Source organism: Maniola hyperantus, chromosome 5, assembly GCF_902806685.2.
Source record: "Maniola hyperantus chromosome 5, iAphHyp1.2, whole genome shotgun sequence".
Lineage (NCBI taxonomy): Eukaryota > Metazoa > Arthropoda > Insecta > Lepidoptera > Nymphalidae > Maniola > Maniola hyperantus.
The window spans coordinates 8,747,712-8,769,587 of NC_048540.1; the positions used below are offsets into that span (position 1 = coordinate 8,747,712).

A 21,876-nucleotide genomic window follows, 5' to 3' on the forward strand; every position below is an offset into this window, starting at 1 on the left:
ATTTTCATTTCATTGTTACAAATTTTAGGCACCTTATCAATGAAAACTAAAAAAGACTTAGCACAAGGCAAACCTTCTTTTATTTTGCCAGTTTAATTAAAAATAATCTAATTGTAATATTATAGCGAAAAATGTACGTACTACAAAAGTCCTTTCTCTATTTTCGAAACTATAAAACCAAAATTACAAACTATGCGCAGATGAATTATTTAAGTTCTAAATGGCTTCATCATCAATATTCGATTTTTTACAACAATGCTAATACTTAAAAGTAATATGGTAGAATGGTAGTCTAATTTAAGTGACAAAAATTTCATAGCGCGACTTTATTGTTCTAGTCTGAGGATAAGCCCTAACACTAAAAACCGGTCAAGTGAGAGTCCGACTCGCACACGAAGGGTTCCGTTCGTACCATCGTATAAGATTATGTACTTTTTCTTTATTTCAATTTACATGGCGGCCATTTCTAAATTTTATTATTTGTTTTAGCGGCAATAGAAATAAATCCAACCGTTCATAGGATACCGTAATCCTATCATAGTATCTTGAAAATAATATAGCAAAAGTCTGTATACCTTCACAAAATTGGATGTGTAGATAAGTGTCGTAAATCACCGTGTCATCTCGCAACAGATCGCATATTTTCTTAATTTCTACTATACAGCAAAATTTCGGATCTTCGGTCTGTCTTAGTTTTCCCCATTTACATATTAGCTCCTCGCGCTGCCGTTAATATTAAAAAAACTCTAAACAGTATTGACAGAAGAAAGCAACTGCTTTTCCACAAAAACTTCAGACATGATTTAGGGCCGATTTATTCAATCGGCCTCGGCCTAAATTGTTAATGTGTCTCCTCTTTTTTGGAAGTCGATTAAAAAGACGCTGCGAATCGGCTCCACTCAACTCTGTAAGTATACGTTGCGCCTAAGAATAGGACTATACATCGTCGAACAGGCCTCTCGGCGGCATGGTCATTTTCTCCCGTCGTCTGCCGTCAAACTCTGTCCTCACGGAAGGCAGGGTGCTGTCCCCGAACCGTTGGTCGAGCTCGTCCTCTATACTGAGCTCCGGCCGGGCGTACGTCGCGTCAGGTTGCTTGTAGGACTGGTTGGTGTTGGGAGAGACGTAGTAGTCTGAGTCGACGTCGTTGAGGAGCCCGGTGCGGGCTGGAATGTGACCGACATGCACAATAACTGATAATATTATTGTTTTTAGTGCAGTGTTGGCGATAGTGCTGGAGGTGTGATTATTATTATTATTTACCACCACAAGAACGAAAGTAACAGTAAATGAACAGAAAACACAGACTGAAGTGGGTTAGGAAGCTTTGTTTATTACAGCGCGAACACAGTAAATACATACAGTGAGACGACGCCCTTGATGTTTGCGGACGAATCGGCTTTACGGTCGTAGCACCTATAGGCCGCGACAGGTTGAGATGGCAATCGGGGTACGAGGCGGAGGGTCGCCCCGCACACCCTCACGTCACCCGCACCGTTTTAGCGCGGGGGTTGTGCTGGTGTGCGGGGCGTTCCCTCCCCAATTGCCATCTCGATATGTATAGTACCCAACAGGGGTACTATACATATCCAAATGACTGATGCACTACTAGGAAAAATAATTAGTTTGTTCTGCCGACTTTTGCCTTCGGTATATTGCCTTCCCGCGTCTCGCCGCTCTTTTCTAAGTCTTGATGTATGTATTTAGGCTGTGGTATTGTTTTGTGTGCATTTTCAAAGCTGTGGTGGCGAAACAAACACTTCTAGCAATAACTAGAGTGCTAGAAGTGCTACAACTAGAGAGCAGATAGTTCAATTTATCACACGCTTTTTCTGGGAATAGGAAAGAAAAGGAGGAAATCTGCATGGGAAATTCTAGGTAACACGTAATTTTACACCTCCACGATGTTTTGACGCAAATATTTGCAACTTATTTTTGTAATCAGCTTATACACGCGAAGTCATCCGCGTGGACATCGAACCCCTATTCTACCTCCTTAGCTGATGAATTTTCAAAAATCCTTTTTTAGCGAAATCAGTCAGTCAGTTAGTCGCTTTTTCCTTTTATAATGCCCGCGACTTCGTTCGCGTGGATTTAGGTTTTTGAAAATCCCGTGGGAACTCTTTAATTTTCCGGGATAAAAAGTAGCCTATGTCCTTCCCCGGGATGCAAGCTATCTCTGTACCAAATTTCGTTAAAATCGGTTGAACGGTTGAGCCGTGAAAAGCTAGCAGACAGACAGACACACTTTCGCATTTATAATATTAGTATGGATTTAGATTTAGATAAAGGTTGTTTGTAAAGAACAGATTACAAGTGAATATCATGTAAGTCGTATTACCTCCGTCCTGATCGTCTCTGGCAGACCTGTAGTTAGAGAAGCGCTCGCTGTAGTCCCGACGCCGCGCCATAGATTCTTCAGCACGTTGCCGTTTGCGTTTTTCTGTTTTAGGAAACAAATTTATACTTATACTAGCTTCTTCCCGCGACTTCGTCCGCGTGGACTACACAATTTCCAAACCCCTATTTTACTCCCTTAAGGGTTGTTTTTTCAAAAATCCTTTCTTAGCGGATGTCTATGTTATAATAGCTATGTGGCTATAGCATGCCAAATCTCAACCATATCCATCCAGTAGCTTGAGCTGTGTGTTGATAGATAGATCAGTCAGACAGTTAGCTTTTCCTTTTATCATATAGATACAGGCCTAAAAGGTGTTGCTATCCCTTTGTATTTCAACCTCCAATAAAAAAAATTGAAACATTTACTTGAATTTGAACTTCTGCTGCCCGATTTTTTCCTTACGTGAAACTGAGTCGATCGGCATTAAAAAAATTTAGACAGTTTTTTTTACGGACAACTCACGCTTGTCAAAAAAATTGACTGCACAAATAGCTTTCACAAAAACCTAATGATTCCTGAGACAGTTTCCCTGTATCTAGGAGATGTTTTAAATTTTCCCATAGTGACAAAATTAAATAAAAATCAGTCAAGTGCGAGTCGGACTCGCACACAAAGGGTCCCGTACCATCGTACAAGAAATAACACTTTCCATGGCAGCCATTTTGAATTTTTTATTATTTTTTGTTATCGCAGCAATATAAATACACATGCTGTGAAAATTTGAGCTCTACCTATTACGGTCCATGAGATACAGCTCGCTGACAGATTGACGGACGGACAGCGGGGGCATAGTAACAGGGTCCTGTTGGCACCCTTCGGGTACGGAACGCTAAAATTACAGTATATAATACAAACCTCGCTTCATTATTTCCCTGCCCTCGTCCACCAAGTCGGTGGTGAGCTCGTCGTCGCCCACGAACTGCTGGAAGCCGCACAGCGACAGCAGCCGGCTGCCCAGCGACAGGTACGTGGCCAGGCACAGTATGACCACCAGCATAGGGAAGTATATGTTGAATCCTTCTGCGATTATACCCAGGACATCCATGTGACCCATTATCTAAAAAAAAAAGAAAATCTATAGATGTACCGCTTGACTGAGATGACTCGTGAGGAAGGGTGTGGGTTGCGCGAGGGTTACTGCAGCATTGTTTTTTAATTTATAAGTCAACTGTCACCCTCCCGCAACCTACCTCACGAGCCAACATTTTGGACATGAGGCTTCACTAATGAGCGCAACCATATGAGTCTTCCTCATATAGGCATTACCCCGTCACCCTTTTAAAGGGATGTTGCCTATAAATTATTTCTTAGTTATTATTAAATAGAGGGGCTTCTAAAATACGTAAAATTAACAACGTATTCTGGATTTTAAGTTTAATAAAGTTTAGTATGGGTTGCCTGGAAGAGATCACTTTAGTGATAAGGTCGCCCTTTGTTTTTTAAGTGTATCCTGTATTCTTACTCTCTGTAATTTTAGTAACAATAAAGTTGTTTTAAATTAAATTAAATTAAATAAACATTTTAAACTATCGTTTAAATCAAATAAGCACGCCAAATGTTTATGACGTCACATTTCACTATTTCATACAAGCTTCTATATTAAGCGCACGTTTTGACGTTTAAGAGTTGCTGATCCCGCACAACAGACGGAAACGTTTAAGTGCAGAAACCAGCCCAGAGCGAAGAAAAAAAGAGAGAAGAGTTGCTGATTTGATTAGTTGGCAACACCCCTATTGTTGATTTAACTTGCTGGAGGGCACCCCACACTATACATATCATTTGTACGTGCAGAATGCAGATGCTAAGTGAAGCGGGCAGGCCCAGAGTAGAGAACTCTCGGACTTTTCGCTTCGACAAGCATGGCCTGCCCGCTTCCACTTCACTTGCTTTCTCAATAGTTTGAATGTCAATTTGATTCTGATTGATTGATGGATTTCTTTCATAAACTAATAAAAACTTTAAAAAAAACACATACCTGGGTGTAGAAGGTCTCCATGACTCTTTCTGTAATGACGTGCGAGTCCATATGCACAAGGCTGAGGAAGTTGAGGCACATGGCCGGCGTCAAGCGACACACCATCATGCCGGAGAATATGAGACTGTACTCGTTGGTTTGGTGATGCGGCGCCAGGTAGTACAGGTTGAGCAGGCGGATCTTGAGCACGGTCGAATACGCGCAGTAGAACATGTATGCGATCATTAGCGTTGATACCGACTGGAATACAAATCATCATCATCAACCCATCTTCGGCACACTGCTGAGCACAGGTGAGCATAGGTCTCAGAGTGAAAAGGGTTTGGCCATTCTAAAAAAACTCACGGAAATCCCTTTTTAATTTGTAAAAATCTGATACATATCTGATACGTACAGTATCATTCTAGGTAATTCTTATATGGGGAAACTGCAACACCTACTAGTTGGCAGCAGGTGTTGCCAGTAGTGCTGAAACTGTTATTTTCTGTCTGTATTTTCTGATGAAGACACAATCTTTTTAATATACCTAGTTTTCCCACACGATTCCAAGACTTTTCAGCAACACCTTTTCGCATAATCCACAAGTTTATTGTCGTAGAAGCATGTACACTTTTCAACCCCCTGAAGAAATTACATCGACATGATGTAATTTGGAGGCAATTTCACGAGTAATTGCGTTTGTAACGCGCGGGCAATCACTGCGAGTCGCGCGAGGAAACTAGTTGTCGACATGCGCCGTGTACCATGTATAAATGTATGTGGCAAATGAACTTGCACTTTGAAAATAGCAACGGCCGAGTTTCTTGCTGGTTCTTCTCGGTAGGAACGGCATTCCGAACCAGTAGTACATTATTTGGACGATTCAAAAGCACTTGTAAAAGTTTACTTGAATAAAAACATTATCATGATCAACCCATGACCGGCTCACTACAGACCATGGGTCTGGCCCCCAGAATGAAAGGGTTATAAATAAAAATATATCCTATTCTATTCCATTCCAAAACAGTAATTCTGGGAGTTAAGTGAGGTTAGGTTAGCCTCGTGAGATAAGGCTAAAAACGGAATACTCACGACGATAGCAGCATAGTTGTAGCTGTCCTTAGCGGCGTTGTTGATGTTCGCGAAGATGGACAGCACGGGCTTCTTGCAGAAGAACGTGAGCTCCGACCACACCACCGCCACCGACAGCACGCAAGTCACCACGGCCATGGCCTTCAGGAAGTACTGTTTAAGGAGGCACTCCCAGTACCATTCTGAACAAAATAAAAGCCGTGTGGGACACATGACATAAACAGAGCTTCTTTACGAACATTGTATGTACAATTTTGTAGTCTGTACTCTGTCTCGCTCAATCGTACGTGCAACTACAGATAGACATTTTGCTCATTTAAATTTTTCAAAAAGACCAAAAATTTAACTAACGCGCGTGGCAGCGGGAATCAGTGTGGCACAAGCACAAGTCATCGTGGTGTAGATTTAGGAAATGCACAAATTATTATTAAAGAAAATTAGGTAAATACTAAGAGATGCAAGTATTCTATTGTTTAATTTAATTTTGCGGCTGTTGCGCAGCAGCCTTAGGGTTCTGAATGAGACGACTCAAATACAGAAGTCATTTTAATGACACACAAAATAATGAGCTATTTTATTGGTAAAATTGGGCAAAAACGCGGCAGGTACTCGTGCCTCAACCAAATAGCGTGTCACCGATTCGACTCATTCAGAACCTTTCAGAACCCTAAAGCTGCCGCCTAACAGCCACACTGGCGCTCAACGTGGGGCCCGAACACACGACCCTAGATTAAGAGTCTCAATTTCTAATTATTTCTATGCTCTATGAGCGAGAATGGATTTTCGGGAACCGTGTTACATGAACGTTCTTTATTGTCATTATATAATACGGGCCATTAATAAAAAATACCAATGATAGGCGGGTAGAGCAGCCGCTGCAGCCGGGGACGCGGCGTGTGGAAGGTGTGTTGGAAGCGGTGGTCGGGCGAGCGCGCGTTGGCTGCTACGTCTTCCAGGTGGAAGATGCGCTCCAGCATCAAACCCCACTGCGTCTCCGTGCGTTGCAGCACGTGCAACGCCTTGATCGTCTGGAATTATGCCGTTTTATTCACAACTAGCTCACACACCCTGCATGCATTGCAAATTGCAATGCCTTGCTAAACAAAATCCCATAAACTTCACTTGCATTATATAAGAAACATTTGTAGCGAATTTAGCGGGAGATGCCAATCTGTACCTGTTGGCACTGAAATAGAATTAATTTACTAGATGATGCCCACGCTTTCATCTGCGTGAATTTAGGTTTTGTATAAAATCCTGTGCGAATTCTTTGATCTCCTATGATTGGAATTATCTCTGTACTAAATTTCGATAAAATCGGTTAAGCAGATGAGCCGTGGAAATGTAACATACACACACACACACACACAATCGCATTTATAATATAAGTATGAGTTAGTTTAAATAGTCATTCATTATACTTACTTTCTTGTGCAAGTTCACAAGACTTTTGAAAGACGGGGCCGTTGGTCTTTCCGGCGGTGCACGCGAGTTCAGCTTGTCTCGTAGCTGTATTGGTAACTTTTGCACTATCGTTTCCACATGTCTATGCAGTGGGTGACCGGGTCCCACGGCTGCTGTGACTGAGTTTAATGTCTAGGAAAAAGTGTTAGCAATTTTACTAAACTTTATTTCAAAACTATTTTATTAATCTAGTTACTTTCAGCTTTATAACAAAGTTTAGTCTGTGAGGTGTGGATTATACAGAAGTGGCCAGTGGTGTAGACTTGGCGCGATCACAATTCGGTTTTTGACAACTAGTCAAATTAGTAACTTTTTACCAAACGTCAAACGCGCGCTTAGTATGAGAGCTTCTAAATACTGGTATGTGACGTCAAAATCATTTACCGTTCTTTTTTAATTTAATCGATAATTTAAAATGGTTATCATACATAAAACTAACAAAGGACGTGGATTTTATGTATTTTGAAAGACCCTCTATTTTATAATTACTGAGAAATAATTTATTTTTGATATAGGCAACATTCGTTGTGAGACGTCGCTCAATGTGTTGTGTGTTTTTAATTTAGGAAAACATCGTGAGGAAACTTGCATGTCTGTGTGTCCTCAAAGGTGTGTGAAGTCGACCGATCGGACTATGGCCAAGTCTTTCTCATTCCGAGAGGAGACCCGTGCTCAGTAGTGAGCCGGCGATGTGTTGATATAAACTGTGCCCAAAACAAATACATATCCGGCTTGAGCTTTTATACCATCCAAAGAGGTTGCTCATTCTCAACATCCATGCAAATAGCCTCGATAGCTCAACGGTTATAGGAGCGGACTGAAAACCGAAAGGTCGCTGGTTCAAATCCCACCCGTTGCACTATTGTCGTACCTACTCCTAGCACAAGCTTTACGCTTAATTGGAGGGGAAAGGGGAATATTAGACAGCAATTTGGCTAATATCCTTTAAAAAAAAATATTTAACGTTTATTTTACATTGCTCAGCTAAACTTTTTATTTGTGACTTTTTTTTACTGGATTAATAAAAATCGATATTAAATACTGTAAAAATTTGTGACTTCAACAAATCTTTTATTGTATCGCTTTGATAAATTAATAACATCGTATATGATGTTGATAATAATTTACAATCTTCATTGTACATGAGGCTAATGTATAAACAAAGACATGGCTGGTTATTTTGATAAGATTATAAAATTTTATAACTAACCAAATATTTTCATAATTAGGCGCGCGCGTGGCGGCTACAACACTCTGCTTTCAGTACTGTTACACTGAAAGGGAGCTGTGAATGGTCACTGGTTGGATTTATAATATACTAGATATTGCCCGCGACTTCGTCCGCGTGTATTTAGGATTTATTAAAATCCTGTGGGAACTCTCTAATTTTCCGGGATAAAAAGTAGCCTATGTCCGTTCCCGGGATGTAAGCTAGCTGTGTACCAAATTTCATGAAAATCGGTTGGGCCGTGAACAGCTAGCAGACAGACATACTTTCGCATTTATAATATTAGTATGGGTGAAACAAATAGGGTAGCTTGCGATACCATACGAAGGAACTTAATGGAGAAGAGTTAACTCAGTCTATTTTGTTCAAAGATGTGATGAAATGTAAACAATGGGGCCGATTCTTTTGTACACAATCTCTTAACTAAACTAAATTATAGGGTCTAAATTTAGTGCTATCCTTTTCCGCAAGCAACATTATGAAAGGGATAGCAATAGTTTTAGACATGCCATTTTAGTTTATTTAATAGTGCGATCACTACTTTTTTTTTTTTTTTTTTTTCGTTCGGGGAGGAGGAAAATCCTCATGGATGCCTCCGGCATGCCCAACTCCGCAATGGCCTACGGACTAAAAACCTCCTCCCCCCTCCGCTCTATCTTTCAGGTAAAACCTTTGCATTGCATCTGAAAGATGGCTGTCTTTACAGTTTAGGCTTTATCTTTTTTCTGCCTATCCCATTCATCCGAGATTCTTCTTTTAATAATAGCACGCAACATTTCAGTGCATGCATTCCACTGTGATTCGCTTGAGAGCATACGAGGGACAAGATTTGTAGGCGTTATTGATTCGCCTTCTCCCTGGGCTTCTTTTCTTTTGTGCTCGAACTCCACACACTGAAATATTGCGTGCTCTGGCGTGTCTTCTGCACCGCAATACGAGCATGAGTCACTGGGCGCTTTCCCAATAGCATGGAGGTAGGTATTAAACACACCATGGCCACAAAGTGCTTGAGTTATAAACTTATCCACTTCTCCGTGTTTCCTTCCTATCCAGAGCTTTACGTTGGGGATAAGTTTTCTCGTCCACTGTCCTTTTCCTCCCTTTTCCCACTCCGTCTGCCACTCTTCCATTGTACGGTTTCGCTCTTCTTCTGGTGTCCTTTGGTCTTCACTGTTGTACATTCTTGTACGTTCCCTCGCCAATCTTTCGATAGGTATCAGGCCAGCTATTACCAACACCGCGTCCAGCGATATAGTTCTGTACGCACCGCAGATTCGTATAGCCATCTGCCTTTGTACCTTGCACAGCATATGTTTGTATTTAGCGCAATTCAGTACTCTACCCCATACCGGAACTGCATATAGCATTACAGAGTGGGAAACTGAAGCTAATACTCTCCTTTTGCTAGCCCTGGGGCCTCCTTGTTTAGGCATTAAGTGGCTCAGTGCCATTGTAAGCCGATCTGCCTTCTCCGATACTTCCTCAGCATGCTTGCAGAAAGTTAGGCTTTTATCAAACCATACGCCAAGGTATTTTAATTTATCTTTAGGTTTTATCCTGACCCCTTCCAGCAAGAATGTAATGGGCTTAAATTGTCTGCGTCCACTCAGCATAATAGCTTCAGTTTTTTCTGGAGCTAAACGCAGCCGCTTTCGCGCCATCCATCCGCTTATATTTGCCAGTGCCTTGTTTGCCTTTGTCATGAGATCGTCCTCCTTACGGGCAGCCACCACCAGCGCTAGGTCATCGGCAAAACCCACCAAGTGAACATCCTCCCCGAAGTCGGTTCGCAGTATGTCATCGTAGAGGATGTTCCATAGCGTTGGTCCGAGGATAGAGCCCGCGGTACCCCGCTAGTCACTCGTATGTCCGTACTCTTACCTTCACTGTCGCGCACTATTATTTGTCTATCCTGTAAGTAGCTATTTATAATGTTGTATATGTAATTCGGAAAGCCTCTCTTGTTGATTTCTTCCAGTATTAACTCCCATGGGGCCGAATTAAAGGCATTCCGAACATCCAGTGCTACCAATGCGCAGAGTTTCTTTTTACGGCGAGTACCTTGCCTGGCCGCCTCAGCGATGGTTATCACTTTATCTATTGCACCGAGTGTAGACCTACCGCTTCTAAAGCCATACTGCGCCGCTGCTAAGTCGCCATGGTCTGGTAAGAGAGTTTCCATTCTGTTCAGTATGATTCTCTCTAACAGCTTCCCATAGCAGTCGAGTAAACATAGCGGCCTATATCCCGTTGGGTCGTCCGCAGGTTTCTTTGCTTTGCGTAGCAATAGTAGTATTGCTACTTTCCAGATCTGTGGAAATTCCCCCGTTTGGAGAATCTCATTCACGACTTTCGTAATTTAATCGGGGATTGTGGAAACGGCCAATTTGACTATTTCAGGTGGTATAAGGTCTGGTCCTGGCGCCTTTCTCAGCTTGATTCGATCACATGCCCGCTTTAGTTCGTCGCTAGTTACCAATGATATTTCCTGGGTAGGATACTTTAAGCGTTCGAAGTGGTCATGTGTCGGAAATAGTACATTGGCTATTTGGCACATCTGTTCGATACCAATCTGTATTTGGGGCCCTTTTTTTAGTTTTTTCGTAACTATTTTATAGCCTAAGCCCCACACATCGTTATCTACAGCCTCACACAGTTCCGTCCACTTATTACCTCTAGATTTTGTAATTAATAGCTGCAGATTAAGTTTTGCTAATTTATATTCTTTTCTAGGTTCTTCGACGTCAATTTCTTGCTTCATTTTGTATTTCTTTGTCATTGCTCGTGTGTATGTTCTTCGGCGCTCAATACTTTCCCTCCTTGCTTCAGCTATCTCCTCATTCCACCAGTATACTTGCTTCTTCCGGCCACGTTTTCTTCTGGGCATCGATTGGTTGCATGCCTTAGTCGTGGCAGCTACCAAGTCTTTAGGAGTTTTGATTTGTTCGCAACTGAGTGTTTTTTGAAATATTTCTTTGTTAATTTTATTCATATTCCACCCTGTTGCTGGTGGGAGGATCTTAATTTCTTCTTGCAGTACTTCAAATGAAATATATTTATGTCCACTCAGAGTTTCTTCCTCCATCACTTTCCAGTTAGCCACCTTTCCTGCCCAGTCAGAGCTAACAAGCGTCACGTCGGGTCTAGAAGACTTGTGTCCCCTTTCAAAGGTTGGTAAGTTCCCTGTATTTATGGTGACCAGATCCAGCTCAGCGAGGGTTTCCATTAGATACTTGCCTCTGTGGTTTGTAGTTTTGCTTCCCCACAGCTTTGAGGCAGCGTTGAAATCCCCAGCCACTAAAATGTTTCCTTGTTGGTTTCTTATACTATCACTAAGTTCATCTATGTCTTGTTTATACTGGTCTATGCTGCAATTAGGTGAGAAATAGCAGCTGTATACCGTGAGGCCTGATAGCTTTAGTCCCAAATATCCATTTCCCTTTATTACCTTTTTGATTGTAATACCTTTGTTGTAGATAACTATAGCCGCGTCGCCCCTTTTGTCTCTCTCCCAGCCTGCTGCTGTGGATATCTTTTCGTTTGGCTCAGCGATTATGGCGAGGTCGATATTTAGATTTTTAGCTGTTGCTAGGAAGAGATCATGGGCAGCTCGCACTCTGTCTAAGTTTATTTGAAGGACTTTTAAATCCATTACGATGTTTTTAAATAAAGGTGCGATCCTCTAATGGCATTCCTGAATTCCGGGCATCCTGTAGAAATGGCTTTATGGCCCGATTCTTCGCATATTGGGCAATACAGTCTGTTAGAGCAATTAGCTGCTTTATGGCCCTTTCTACCGCACTTCATGCATAGTTCAGATCTATCCGGCCCTTGGCATTTTGAGGCGATGTGCCCGATGCCCCAGCATTTGTAGCATGCGATCACTACTTATTTATCAAAATCTGTTACATCAAACAAGCTTTATTCATTGGTTGAATAGTAGCTGAGTTTAGACACGTTGATACTGTATTCAAGTTCAATTTTTTTTTGTTTTCGTCAATGTAATGAACTAGAATAATTTTAAGGTTATAATATTCATTTACCATTTGCACACCAGGACCTGTTAGAATGTGTAAGACACCTCAACTGATGTAAAACCTATATGTACCCACATTCCAGCGAATAAACGTATTATTTATTTATTATAAAAAACTCACTATGGAGCATCAATCTACTAAAATACATAATGCTGAACCAGAACCTTTTTTCAGGTTGTGTCATGTACAACAATGAGTGTTATCCTGGCGCTTCTTACTTAGAGCAAAAGCTTGAGTTGTGGAGGAGCCGAGTAAACTTATACTCTATAAACAGTATTGTATAATTGTGTGGCACAATTACATAAATAATTTATTTTTCTTTCTTTCTAAAACTAATATTAGCGTCGATTCCGTTGTCTTTCTCTAAACTAAATTTAGAGTATCTGCATTCTTTTCTTTTTAACAATGCTAAAAAGGGGCAGAACATGAACTTTACATTTAAAGACTCTAAATTTTAGTGCACGCTACAAATTTAAACAGTAGGCTCGCGACTGTGCGCTAAAATCAGGGGTTTTACCATCTAAAAATACAATGTTTCAAATTTTGGGGTTGTGCCAAATTAAGAGATTCCTGTGGAAACAATTATTAAGGATAAGTTTTAGTCTCTTACCTCTATTATTTCATCTACCGATTCCTCAGCCTCACACTTATCAGTACTCAATTTTGCTACTTTGAAGTAACTGTATGTTAAAGTGTAATTCTTCTTAGAGTTGTTCCACAAGTTTCTTGGTACTTCAACCAAAGCATAACCAAGAAGCAGGATCAACAGGAATAAACCCCATGTGTTACTCGCTGATGATGCTATGGCTTTTATCTTAGGTCCATCTAAATATACTCCTGGTTTCAATGCTATGTATATGAGAAGTATTACACAGATGAATAGGTATGAGCCATAATAGATGGTATTATCAACCAGGGCCGACTTCAGCTTTCCTTTTACAGTGAAATCCCCTGCTTTGCTGTATGATTGCATCATTGGCATAATGAGCCTGAAACAGGAAATATATAAATATATCTAAAACATTGATTACTAGTTTATTATAATATAATTTATTGTAATTACTAGAGATAGATGGAATATTATACAATGGCCTTATAGTTAGGTTAATATTGGACATTGTTTAAAAAACCTTAATTTACATTTTCTAGCTTTGGCTAGTTATGATTGTATAAGAATAAGAATTTACTGATTGACTGAATGATTTATAAATGCACAGCTCAAACTACTAGACAGATTGAATTAATAATATAATAAATAATAAATATTTAAATTACAACTTTGCTTAAAATTACCCTCGACCCCCAAACTAGGTTAACCCTTGTCATGGGGGTCAGTCTTTTCCCAGATATGCAATGACAATGATTAATGTTCTTTCTTAAGAGTGTGTATGAGCGCGCGCGTGTTTCGGTGTATAGGTTTGTGTATGTGTGTGTGTATGTGTGTATGTAAGTGTGTGTGTGTGTGTGAGTGTGTATATTCCTATTATATGTAGGTATTAACGATTTAGCTTTTCAGTAGCTTCATAATTTAGGTTACTTAACATTTTCTTCAGTTTATTATTGATGGTTTTGTATAGATACTGTCCCAAATAGCTAAATTGAAATTTGGTATGCAGATAGATAGCTATTATGACATAGAAATCCACCAAGGATTTTGAAAATTCAATCCCTAAAAGAGTAAAACAGGGGTTTGAAATTTGGTCCACATGGACAAAGTCATGGGTAAAAGCTAGTTTTACTATAAACATGGACATGTTGAATAAAGAGTCTAGTAATCTCTGCACTAGGAAAACCTATGTTGCAGAAGGAAGTTCCTCCAGGTACACAAAAAATTCTTACAATTCAAGCAGTTATACCTAATACTGTCTAGATTTTAGACTAAAACTGTGAAAAAATGTTTAAATTGTGTGTGTGTGTGTGTGTCATGTATTGTATGTATAATATTGTAGGAGTGTTGTGTATATGACCTTTGGTTTGTGTATTCACACATGCAATCTATTTCCTTATTTTTAAAATGTTTTCGGTCTCTCCATAACCTTTAGATGCCAGTCATTTTTTCATTGTTTTAATTAATTAGATTTAATTTGTTTGTCATGGTTAAATTGGTTTGTGTATGAAAATACTACTAGTACTTACCATGTCAAACACTGTGATGTCCAATACACAACCCTCCACAGGTTGGGGAACACAGCATCCGGCACGTAGCTCCATGGTTTCTGACAATGATTATCTGGTGGAGCTTCTGTGCTAGTAATATTACTCTGTGGAGCTACAGTAGTTAGTCCAGCAGCTGTGTCTAGGCACTGGCGGTACACTGTCTGCAAACAATCATTGTTTTATACTGCCATGCTATGTCTAAAAAGTAGTTAACTGCAAAAACTAGTTTAAGAATTAGAAGAAGAAAGAATTATCACCAAAAGACATAGGATTTAAGAAAGACTGTCATTTCTAAAAGTTTGCTATGTAGAACCAAACTAAAAACTATGTAAGTGACATCCTTTTTTAGAAAGATTAGTTTTGAAAATTTCAGTTTTTTGACCATAACTCTAACTTATTTTTAGATTTAGGACAACAGTATAGTCATTATCTTTTTATATACTCTCATTACTATTACACCTTCAGCACACTGATACATTCACACACAGTACCAAAATGCCTACCTACCTATCACCTACGCATCTATGATTTCTTGGCGTACTGTTACATGCCTTGATGTAGTAAGGCTGTACGATACAAAGTTTTTTATCGTTTGCTTATATACACATTATGGTTCTGAAATAGTTATACAGTATGTTTGCAGTCCGAAAACAAACAGCCAAACCTTAGGTGCTGCTTCAATATTTATCAAAATTGGTTTCTTAGAACTCACAACATTGTCATAAGTCAAATTTTTCTGTGCAAACTAGTTCATAAATTAAAAAGTCATTACATTGCAAAATTTTACAATTTAGATTACTGCTTTCTAGCCTAACAGACTAGTTATTCTTCTAAAAATCTTACACACTATTATTATCAAATACTTACTGAAGATATGTCCAAAGGCAATATAAACATAATAACAAAGGAAAAGTACCATGCTGTAAGAACAGACATAGTGACCAATATGTGGTTTCTATAACAGTCCCCATATCGATACAAGAGTGTGGCTGCTAGGACGAACGCCGATATTATTTCTATAATGAACAATGTATAAGCCATTGTTGATAATAACTACAACACTTCACTGGACACCGAGTTATGCTGCGTTACTTTTTGCTGTTTTTTGTTTATTTTTCCACACTTGCACTGCCTCGTGTTGTAGCTGCTCGAAACGAGTTTGTGTCGAAGATTTCAATGGCAACAGTATAGGCCTCTCAATTTCATACTCTGAAGGGCATTCTTCGTAAAATAAAATACCTGTATCAGGCAAAATAGACTCAAACTCAATGCGTTTGTCTACATCAGGTTTCGCCTCGGACATTTTATATCCAATAATCCTGTTTTAACATTTTCACCTCTTTTATATATCTAATACAAAACGTAGATATTATGATGATTTGTAAATTAAATCAAATCATACTATTAACATAGCTAAATTGTTGATTTTAGATTTCTTTCTTATTCATCATCACATCACTGTCGTCACCTTAACTCACAACTTTTTGACATTTGGTGGATACAGTGCTGCCAGTTTTAATTTCTTTTTACCCCTACTTAGTCAGCTAGCTTTTGCCTGCGATTTCGTCCGCGTGATATTATATGATTATAATTAATAATATAAATAAATTTGTAGAAACTTTTGGTCTTTTCCGGGATAAAAATAGCCTTTCCCTCTCTAGGATGCAAGCTGTCTCTGCATCAAAAGGATGATTGATGCCCAAAATTGAAGGTAAAATAATTTAAGATGGCAACACGTCTTGGATCTCCACAGATTAAATCTCTCACCCATTTCCATAGACAAATCAATGTCTTTGTCTTACAATTAAACACAATACGGGTAACATTGGTAATTTTTTATTGAAAATATTACAATAAAACTTATCTAATTGATTAGTTACATTAAATCCCAAAGTTTTTGTATAGTACGTTCCTTCGGGATGTCGACATTGGGACATCTGACTTTCCAACTCTCCAGGGCCTCTGTGGCATAGGTCAATGAATAATGATACTGAATTTGATTTAAGAATTTGAGAGCTAAGCTGTCTTATCCTACGCACAGAGGACAAAAAAGCCGGAAGAACTATACTGGAAATTTTCCTCATGCCGATGCCACCGTACTTGACCGGTAAAATAGCTTGGTTCCAGGAGTGCTCATCAAACATTAAATTTAGAATTTGTTCTAGCTAGTACCTAGGTATTATTATTACCTACTTATTATCTGGTATTACTTCTGCATTATTTTTCATTTAAAATATTATGATATTTTTTATTACATGATTAGTTACAATGTATCCTCATAAATTCCTTAATCATAATAACCTGAACCTTTAAATAGGTACAATTGTACCTAAAAGTGTGATTTTCTCATGATATTCCTAAGGTCTTATTTTGGTCGAACTTTGAATGATGGTTTTTTAGTAGCGGGTTAATTTCAGCGGATAGTAAACCTAGGTAAGTAGGTACCCATAATAATTATAATAATACCTAATAGGTATATGTTGCCACTGGTTAGAAGTAACAACTAATTGATGCCCGAGACTTCGTCCGCGTGGATTTACGTTTTAGGGAAACTCTCGTGAGAACTCTTATTTTGCGGAAAAAAGTAGCCTTTGTCACTTAACTAAGTAGATAGTACGGTGCCCATTCAAAAATCACGTCGTTCTGTTGTTCCTACCAATAAACCAACAAAGCAAGTACAACCACACTTTCGCATTATTATAATAAAGGTAGTGACTAATTACTTATTATCAAAAAGTAATAATGTACCTACCTGCTGCTCGTAGTAATTAGCTGACTCGCCCTTGCTTCGCACGGGTTAGCTTACTTGTTCCATAGACATAATATAGGTAAGTATAACATGAATAATATGTACTCCACTGTTAGGCGAGGGTCACTTTTAGACCTAGACGTCTGTGTGTCACGTTTTCACGGCCCATTTGTTTAACCAATTTTGACAAGATTTGGTACAAAGATAGTTTGTATCCCGGAGACGGGCGTAGGCTACTTTCATTGCTGAAAATCTAAAAGTCACAAGCATCATCTGCTTAGTTATTCATAACATAGGTAGCTAACTAGATGATGCTCGTGTAGATTTAGGTAGGTATTAAAATCGGAAAAGCTTCATAATATCTTTTTATCGATATCAATCAACCTCTTCATGGCTGATCGCGATTAAACGTCGAGGTCTTTGACGAATAGAGGGAAAATGTTGTCGGGGTTGAGTGCCGAGTTTGCGCACCAAAGCGAATCAGCATTTTGTTTTCTTAATCTTGTTATATAGGATGGGATCCTAAACGAGATGAGGGATGATAAGCGTTAGCGAAATTCGTTTGTATTTTGTTTCAAAAGTTGGCCTTTCGTATACTAATATGTACCTATCTAGCTAAATCTAACTAGGTACTAGGTATAAGGTACCTAAATAATGCTTTTACACGAAAAGTTACAGAGACGGCAAAATGTGATAATAACTATTTAACTCTTTACATTGCTTATGTATTGCATATTTACCTAATGTACTTAGTTAACATTTTGTTTAAAAAAGATCAACTGGTCAGTTTCTTGCCGGCTCCTTTCACTAGAACCACAGAGCACTTTTTACATACGGAATAGAACTTAGAAGCTACTTTATGCCCTACAAATTAATTTTATTACCTACCAATTTAAAGAAGGTCCCTGTTTCTGGTTTTTTGAGAAGGTAGAATAATAGGTATTATGAGTGATTATTCGTAGACTATAAGGTTTTGATTAGATGTCTTACCATGAAATTAGTTAATAGGTAGGTACTTAGTAAATTGTATTATTCGTTTTTAGGGTTCCGTAGTAAACAAGGAACCATTATATTTTCGCCATGTCCGTCCGTTGGTCCTCGGTTAATCTCAGAGACTATTAGTGCTAGAAACCTGTAATTTGGCATGGGTATAAATATTAATCACGCCGACAAAGTGGTGAAATAAATTGTGATAAATATGTTTTTTAAGGTAGGTCGTGATGTTTTTTTTTCTCGTCTACCCCATAGTGTGGGGTATTGTTGAATAGGTCTTTTAAAAATACTGTGGGTGTGGGAACATCGTTTTCGGTTTCTAGATCTGTTTGTAAAATATGATGTTTTAAAGTGCTAATTTTTATTAGAGTCAAGTATCTCCCCCTTTATCAGCCAAATGGTAGTATATAGGAACGTGAAAAAATTCACAGCAGTAGTATATATTATAATCAATTTTAAAGAAAAACTATCATGGCTAAGTTGTGACTACGGAACCCTACACTGCGCGTGGCCCGCCACGCATTTGATTGATCTTGGGTGTTCCATAATTTAAAGAAGAGTCAAAAATTATAATTATTAAGATATTTCATAGGTTGACCCCTTTAAGTTTGTACCAAATTGTCTCCGAAATATCATAGTCGTATTAATATTATAGGTGGGTATACCTACCTACTCAGCTCATGAGTTAGAAGACACTACTGATGGCAGCAAAAGTTGTCGTTTTTACCTTGTTAGTTAACATATTTATGCATGTGAATATGACTTAATATGAGGCGGAGTGCTAATTATATTTTCGTTAACATTAATACTTAACATTTGCAGTAACAACGGATTTACAAAGCCACAGACCGTCGCTGTCGGCTGTCAGAATATGCAATGCGGTTCTCCGCGGACACGTTGTGCCATTTTAAATTCAGCACCATTTTAGAGGCCTAGCACATAACCAAAAAAGAGGAGCTGAGGAGGTGGCTAACAAAACGGTGTAATCCTTTCTTAGCGGATGTCTACGTCATAATATAGTTATCTGCATGCCAAACCATATTGCAGCCCAATCAGTTCAGTAGTTTGAGCTGTGCGTTGATAGATCAGTCAGTTTTTTCTTTTATATAATAGGTAGGTACTTATACAGATTTTTTATTGAACCACTGCGTTATTACAATCTCAAAAATGTCTCTCCGGCCTCGTACGTGTGAGAACGCATTGATTGATGATCGTTATCCGTCTCCACAACTCACAAGGAAGTATACCTACCTCCTTAAAATGTTTGCTCTTAGGTATTGATTTATTGTGATAGCCTAGTGGTTAAGACGTCCGCCTCCTGATCGGAGGTCGGGGGTTCGATCCTGGGGACGCACCTCTAACTTTTCGGAGTTTGCCTGTTTTTACGTAATTAAATTAACATTTAAGTAACGTCCGCACGTCACGCGAGCTCGCCCGCACCGGGTTAGCGCGGGGGTTGAGCGGGTGTGCGGGGCGTTCCTTCCCCGATTGCTATCGGGAAGTGGGAATTGTACCTACAAAAGAACTTTAAACTAACAAAACGTAGCCAGTAGATAGAGCGTAGTAACATATCAGCTGTGGTAAGTAGCATACGATGAGTGGAATAGGCATCGTTTCTTCATCAGCTAAAATTGTCGAGGATCGCACACAAGTTAGGATAAATTGCTAAAGTTTTTTGTCAGTATTAACAAAGTAACAAACAAGTGTTTAGTAACATAAAATTTCTTGATTCTTTGAGGTTCCATATGGATCATTGCTATTGATAAAACTTTGGACGTAGATTCGAAACGTTATTGTTGTTCTTGTTTACACTGGTAAGAACTTAGATGTGTGGTGCAATTTTCCAACAACAACCGTTGCGTCGATATTGATTAAAGATTTGCTCACGAATCACGAACTAAACCAAAATGACAGGTCCACCAGCAGTGCTAAGTATACTTTTTCGTATAGAACATTGTGAAAAGGACAGCACTGCCCACCATAGACAGTGACTGTCCTGCAACGTAAGTTGGAAAAGTTGCTTGGAAAGTCGCTGGGCTGTTAAAAATACATATTGTCAAAGATTTTGTAATCGGCTGTGAAGGGACCGTGGTCCAAACGGACTAAATGCACTCCAAGGCTGCGATAGTCAGAATGACGATGATAGCACGATGAATCTCTGCCGGTTTCACAGAATTATTTTAAAAAGTGATGTGTACTTAGGTAAAACACGTAAAACACTTGTTGTAAAGAATATAAATTCTTGTAAAATAAACCATAGTAAGTATACTTTAATAAACCTAGGTCTTTTCTTTTATGCCTTAGGGCAAACCCAATAGCAATCGAACTAGAGACATCATGTCGCGCGCAATCTGTAGCTACTCTTTTTCTACTGTAGGGAAACTTTAAATGGATGTTTTCTTACAATAAACAAATATTTTCTTTTACGTGGGTGCCAGACTAAATCTAAGAAACAGTAGGGTATCACCACCCATAGTATAATATCAGTACCCTTATTATAAATGCGAAAGTGTGTGGTTTGTTGGTTTGTCCTTCAATCACGTTGCAACGGAGCAACGGATCGACGTGATTTGTTCCTGAAAGATAATTTTCTGAATTTTCCCAGATTTGCACAAATATGAAGTAAATGAGTATTTTTGACCAAAGTTTTTATGGAAAAACATGTAGATGCATAAATTTTATGCGCGCAAAACTCATTACTATAAGCCTTCGATGTATGATTAGTCTACTATTTTCGAAAAACTAACTAAAATTTGAATTTTCGCGGCTGGGTCTATCAAATCACCTTAAAAACCTAAATCCACGCCTATGAAGCCACGGGCATCAGCTAGTAAAAAAATAAATTAACCGATCTTTGGTTTGGCTATTTTCATTCGTGGTAAAAAAACGAATTTTCTGCGATTCTTGATAGATTGATTTGTCGACCAGAAAATCGCTCTCGTGATTTACGTAAAAATCTTGTCTGGTCTGAGAGTGTTTTGCTCTCTGTATTTAACTGTATACTTATTTACCTACTATCTGGTTACCTAACGATTTAACGTCCAATTAAGTATCAAAATATCTAAATAAGTATACTTATTATACATTTTTCAGTAGGCAAACGGTAATGTATTGCCTAGAATAAATCTAATTCATTATCTGCCTATAATATGTATTATCAACGAATTAATCTTTGTTTGATAGCTAATTAGGCCACACTACGATAATTCAGGCTTACAACCGCATTTAATTTATTGTCATTTGCACTATAACGACTCGTATATTGAGAAATGTAGTAAAGGACAGAGGTCTAGATTTAAATGCACAATGAAATGAGTAGGTCCCATGTTTTCTTACTAATAATTCGCCATCGGACCAATTATTCTATAGACAGCCTACCATAGATTACAAAGATTCGTCAAAGATTATGAAAAAACTAGCTGCGACTTCGTTCGCGTGGATTTAGGTTTTTAAAATCCCGTGGGACTCATTGATTTTCCGGGATAAAAAGTACCTACTCCGTTGCGACGTGATTGAAGGACAAACCAATAAACCAACAAACAAACATGTATAATATGGCTAGTGATAGTCTGTGAAACTATAGTCCGCGACAGGTGGAGATGGCAATCAGGGTATAAGGCGGGGGGACGCCCCGCACACCCGCACGTCACCGGCGCTCGCCCGCATCGGGTTACTTCGGGGGCTGTGTTGCCTCCGCGATTGCCATCTTGACCTGACGCGTACTGTAGTTGTTACTTAAGTTGATCCTAACAATTAGCAGAAGTGAAATTGCCAGCACTTCGTCTTTAGTTTCGATTAAGT

At 39.0% G+C, this 21,876-nt stretch overlaps 1 protein-coding gene across 2 annotated transcripts; it reads right to left on the minus strand.

Moving 5' to 3' along the window:
• Window positions 1-134: 134 nt before the first annotated feature.
• On the minus strand, window positions 135-15,521 carry LOC117982716 (LMBR1 domain-containing protein 2 homolog). Of its 2 annotated transcripts, none has more exons than XM_034969095.2 (10): window positions 15,201-15,521; window positions 14,313-14,494; window positions 12,787-13,165; window positions 6,873-7,043; window positions 6,298-6,475; window positions 5,448-5,629; window positions 4,377-4,616; window positions 3,257-3,458; window positions 2,342-2,443; window positions 135-1,133 (listed from the first exon to the last, which is right to left on the minus strand). In XM_034969095.2, exons 1-10 carry the CDS (start codon window positions 15,372-15,374, stop codon window positions 937-939), a joined length of 2,007 nt encoding a protein of 668 aa, XP_034824986.1. In that variant the 5' UTR covers window positions 15,375-15,521; the 3' UTR covers window positions 135-936. The 2 variants fall into 2 exon arrangements, with proteins under 2 accessions (XP_034824986.1, XP_034824985.1); XM_034969094.2 differs by having other exon boundaries at window positions 135-1,166.
• Window positions 15,522-21,876: the final 6,355 nt, after the last annotated feature.

Coding starts and splice junctions, on each gene's coding strand:
- LOC117982716 (XM_034969094.2), bottom strand. CDS start 15,374: ATGGCTTATACATTGTTCATTATAGAAATAATATCGGCGTTCGTCCTA. Junction 7,044..12,786: donor CGGTAGATGAAATAATAGAG/GTAAGAGACTAA, acceptor ACTTTTTCCTAG/ACATTAAACTCAGTCACAGC. Junction 2,444..3,256: donor CAGGGAAATAATGAAGCGAG/GTTTGTATTATA, acceptor TTCCTAAAACAG/AAAAACGCAAACGGCAACGT.